The sequence below is a fragment of the Calypte anna genome, chromosome 20, assembly GCF_003957555.1.
Source record: "Calypte anna isolate BGI_N300 chromosome 20, bCalAnn1_v1.p, whole genome shotgun sequence".
In the NCBI taxonomy this organism is placed as follows: Eukaryota; Metazoa; Chordata; class Aves; order Apodiformes; family Trochilidae; genus Calypte; species Calypte anna.
In genome coordinates this window covers 13,630,679-13,635,475 of record NC_044265.1, presented here as the reverse complement: position 1 = coordinate 13,635,475, position 4,797 = coordinate 13,630,679, and the positions used below count along the sequence as shown (strand labels likewise).

General features: G+C 63.2%; 1 protein-coding gene across 1 annotated transcript; it reads right to left on the bottom strand.

Annotated features, from left to right (window-relative positions):
• Positions 1–3,295: 3,295 nt before the first annotated feature.
• Positions 3,296–3,688, bottom strand: LOC115599457 (corticoliberin-like). The gene has a single exon (XM_030463343.1). It carries the CDS (start codon positions 3,686–3,688, stop codon positions 3,296–3,298), a length of 393 nt encoding a protein of 130 aa, XP_030319203.1.
• Between the last annotated feature and the right edge of the window lie 1,109 nt (positions 3,689–4,797).

Genomic DNA, 4,797 nt, shown 5'->3' with positions numbered 1-4,797 from the left:
CCACTGTTGTAAAATAAATGTTTTCAAGGCAGACCACGCAGCGTTTTGCCTTTTCCTTTTGCCCTGCGGCTGCGCCCAGGAGGAAGGGGCTGGAACTGGGTGGGAAGGGGCTGGAACTGGGTGGGATGGGGCTGGAACTGGGTGGGATGGGACTGGAAGTGGGTGGGAAGGGGCTGAAACTGGGTGGGATGGGGCTGGAACTGGGTGGGATGGGGCTGGAACTAGGTGGGATGGGACTGGAAGTGGGTGGGAAGGGACTGGAGCTGGGTGGGAAGGGGCTAGAACTGGATGGGAAGGGGCTGGAACTGGGTGGGGACTGGAACTGGGTGGGAAGGGGCTGGAACTGGGTGGGAAGGGGCTAGAACTGGATGGGAAGGGGCTGGAACTGGGTGGGGACTGGAACTGGGTGGGAAGGGGCTGGAACTGGGTGGGAAGGGGCTGAAACGGGGTGGGAAAGGGCTGAAACGGGGTGGGAAGGGGCTGGAGCTGGGTGGGAAGGGGCTGGAACTGGGTGGGGGCTGGAACTAAGTGGGATGGGACTGGAAGTGGGTGGGAAGGGACTGGAGCTGGGTGGGAAGGGGCTAGAACTGGATGGGAAGGGGCTGGAACTGGGTGGGGACTGGAACTGGGTGGGAAGGGGCTGGAACTGGGTGGGAAGGGGCTGGAACTGGGTGGGAAAGGGCTGAAACGGGGTGGGAAGGGGCTGGAGCTGGGTGGGAAGGGGCTGGAACTGGGTGGGGACTGGAACTGGGTGGGAAGGGGGAGAAGTCTCCTGGCTCCTCCAGCCAGGGGGTGCAGGGGCTGTGCCCACCATGCAGCTCCTCCTGGTGGTGTTTTTAGGATAAAAAGCCAAAAGCCACTACCCGGGGCTGGACCAAGGCTGGTATTTGGGGTGTAACCCAGAATTAGAGCTGATAACATTTATCTTTTATCATGTATTTCACATCAGCTGCTCAGAGGGCAGCAGGGAAGGGGTTGGCTGCTCTGGGTGGGCTGGGGGTCTCTGTGTTTGCAGGAACATCCTTCTTCTTCCATAGGAGAAGCCATGAGAGGGGTTTTGCTGCTGGAGAAGAAGCCAAGATGAGCAGAAGATGCCCCAAAGGCTGCTCAGGGACCTCCTCCTGAGCTGAGGGGGGGGGAAACCCCATCCCTGCCCCCGAGCTTGGGTCGGGCTGGGTGTTCCCTGGGTGTCGGGCTCCTGGAGAGGCTGATCCCAGGTTTGTTGGGAATCTGGTGGAAGGAGGAGGTAAGCACTGAGCCCAGCAGGGCCTCCTCCAACCCTGGGCATGTCCTGGAGCCACTCAAAGGGACATGAGGTGGCTTTGAGTGGCCCCTGTACCCCCCCTGTCACCCCGGGGAGGGGGAATGCAGTGAGCCCCCCCTGAGGCTGGGGACATCTGAGCCATTTGGGGACAGTTCAGCTGCTTTTTGCTGGGAAAAGATGTCCCAGCCTCAGGGGGCTGGAGCACGGGGGGGCTGGGGCTGTCCCCACATTTTCTCGTGGGGACTTTGGGCTGGTTTCTTATTGCTTTGTCCCCCTCATAAAATCTCTTCCCTGGGGGGGGGGTTTGTGCCTGTGTTGTGTGAGTGTCCCTCCACCCCAGCTCCTCTGCTCCTGTCCCAGCACAGTCCCATCTTTCACCTTGATTTCTCTCCTAACCCCCCCAAGCTGTTGCTCCCTTCTTGTCCCCTCCTCCCTGATGTCCCCTGGGGTGCCCAAGTCCCTCTCTGTCCCTCTGCCCACCCCAGGTTGGTTCCCCAAGGCTGGAGGGGCTGAGCTGGATCCCACTGCCCTGCTCCCTGCCTGGGACCCTTCTCCAAACCCAGCTCAGCTCCATCCCACTTCCAGGTCCCTCCCTGAGCCCCCAACACTGGGAAAGGCACTGGAGGGAAATGTCCCCTGCAGCCCCCCCAGGGATGGACCTGGCCCCACTCCTGGCCCTGCTTGTGGTGCCCCAGGTGGCATCCAGTGAGCAGCAGAAATCTTCCTCCTTCTCCTCTTCCTCCTCAGGGGCCTCTCAGCTCAGCTGGTCCCAGCCCCCCCTCTCCTGCCCCAGCTTTCTGGAACAGGTTGGAAGCGTTTTGGAGCTTCTCTGGTTCTGTGTCATCACCTCCAGTTTAACAAACTGTTCCTTCTCCTCCTCTTTGCAGCAATTGCAGCTTTTATGTATTCCTTACCTTTTTTATTCACAGGGAGAGGAAAATGGACCTTGAAAGACAAAAAAACCCCAAACCAACCAACAATAACCCAGCCAGCCCACAAAGTGACCACAGAGCCTTGTCCAGCACCAGGAAAAGCTTTGTCCCAGGTCACCACCACCTTGGGAAGATCCAGGTTGGTTTGACAGACCCAGGGCTGCTCTCTCCAGGGTATTTTTGGGATTGTTGGCTCCAGCACAGCCCTGGAAGGAGGGCGTGGAGGGTGAGGGACATTTGGGTTCCTGTGGGATGGTGAAGTCTGGCTGCCTGGGTGATGGTGATGGGCTCAGGGATGATGGTGATGGGCTCAGAGGTGATGGTGATGGGCTCAGGGATGATGGTGATGGGCTCAGGGGTGATGGTGATGGGCTCAGGGATGGTGGTGGTGGGCTCAGAGGTGATGGTGATGGGCTCAGGGGTGATGGTGATGGGCTCAGAGGTGATGGTGATGGGCTCAGGGATGGTGGTGATGGGCTCAGGGATGGTGGTGGTGGGCTCAGAGGTGATGGTGATGGGCTCAGGGGTGATGGTGATGGGCTCAGGGGTGATGGTGATGGGCTCAGGGATGGTGGTGATGGGCTCAGAGGTGATGGTGATGGGCTCAGGGGTGATGGTGATGGGCTCAGAGGTGATGGTGATGGGCTCAGAGGTGATGGTGATGGGCTCAGGGATGATGGGCTGACAGTTTATGCTGGGCACTGGTGGATGATGACCACGGGTGATGGTGATGGGCTGGTGGGTGATGCTGGTCCCTCCCAGGCAGCAGATATCCTGTGATGGGACACAACCACCCACATCCCATCTCATGGATGGATCCAGAGGGCTCAAAAGGAGGGATACCCTCCTGCTGGGCTGGGGTGCAGAGGAAGGGGTGACCAACACGTGTGTGTGTGTGGGGGGGAAGGACCAGAGCAGAGCAGCAGGTGCCAGGGTGACTTTAATGCACAACAGCAAGAGCAACACGCAGGACACAGCGAGGGGGACCCCGTGGGGCATGGGGAGGCTCCATCCCCCCCTTCTCCACTCACTCCCCCGTGGCCCCTCGCTACGGGGTCACTTTCCTTTATCTCCCCCCCTTGTCTTCCAGGACCCTTCCTCATTTCCCTATACTCTGCAGCAGGAGCTTATTGCTGAGTGCCTTCTGGGCCAGTCTCTCCTCCCGGGACATCTCCAGGAATTCCCGCAGGAGGTGGAAGGTGAGATCCAGGGAATTGGGTTTGCCATCTCTCCTCTTCCCACTCGGCAGCCCCCGCGGGGGGCGGGGATCCGGGGTGGGCTCTGCCCCACGGAGCTGACACAGTCTGTGGGGCAAGGGGTCGGCGGTGGGAGCCGGGGGTCTCGGGGCTGCCGGCCAGGGCTCCCAGGTGGGTTGGGGGGCGAGGGTCAAGCGGCGGGAGGGACCCCGGGGCCACTGCAGGGGCGAGCAGGTCTCGGAGGGCAGGAAGAGCAGGACGAGGACGGAGGCAGCCGAAATCATCCTGACCCGCATCGCACCGCTCCTGGAAAAGCAGCCCCCCCAACCCCACCCCGCACCCCCACATCCCCCCCCCCCGCTGCGGTCAGGGGCCACCCGAGAGGCTTCACCCCAAAGGGGACACCCCCTGGGGATGGAGCCCCCTCACCCACCCACCCCCACCGGAACGGGACCCCTCCCACTCCCGCAGGTGGGACACCCCCTCCCCTCTACCTGGGACAGGACACCCCCCCCCCCTCAGGGGTCTGAAACGCGGGGGTGGGAAGGACACTCCTGATCCCGGGGTAGGACCCCCCCTGCCCCCTCCCCCGGGATGGGGCTGCTCCCCGCACATGGGACACTCCTGGCTGTTGGGACAAGACCCCCAGAGCCTGGGAACCCCCCCGGGGATCTGGGACCTTCCTCTTGTCACAGGACCCCCCCTCAAGGCACCAAACCCTTCCTCCCTCCCCCTGCCCAAGACCGGACCCTCCCCCTCCTCCCTCACCCCATTTTTTGGGTGCCCCCCTCCCCGTGGCTGGGAGAGGTGGAGGGTCCCGGAGAGGAGATGGGGAGGGGGGGGTGTATGTGGGGTGTGTGTATTGGGGGGGTTATGTGCACCCCCTGCCCCTGTCCCCCCGCTCACCGCTCGCCGCCGCTCCGCCCCGCAGGACGCCCCGCACCGCCCGGCACCGCGCTATATAGGGGCTGCGGGACCCACGTGACCGCGGGGTAACCGGGCGGTGCGGGATGGGGGGGGCCCCCCTACACCCCCCGCACCCCCCCACCCGTGTGAGGCGGGGCTGGAGCTGTCCCCGGTGCTGAACGGGGGGGGGGGGACACGGGGGATCGTGGGGAGGGGACAGTGTGGGGGGACACGGGGATCGTGGGGGGATATGGGGATTGGGGGGGGGGAGTTTGGGGTCGAATGGGGGATTGGGGAGGGGTCTGGGGGGGGGATGTTGGGGGGGGAGTTTGGGGAGGGCAAGGGGGGGACACGTGGAAGTGTGGGGGGCACACAGGTGGGGTTGCAGGGGGGCTGTGGGGGTCCCCCCTGTGTCTGGGGGGACAAACGGGATGGGGGAGAGTGAGAGTTTGGGGGGACAGGAGGGGATTGAGGGGGGGGAGAGTTTGGGGGGCATAGG

Coding starts and splice junctions, on each gene's coding strand:
- LOC115599457 (XM_030463343.1), bottom strand. CDS start 3,688: ATGCGGGTCAGGATGATTTCGGCTGCCTCCGTCCTCGTCCTGCTCTTC.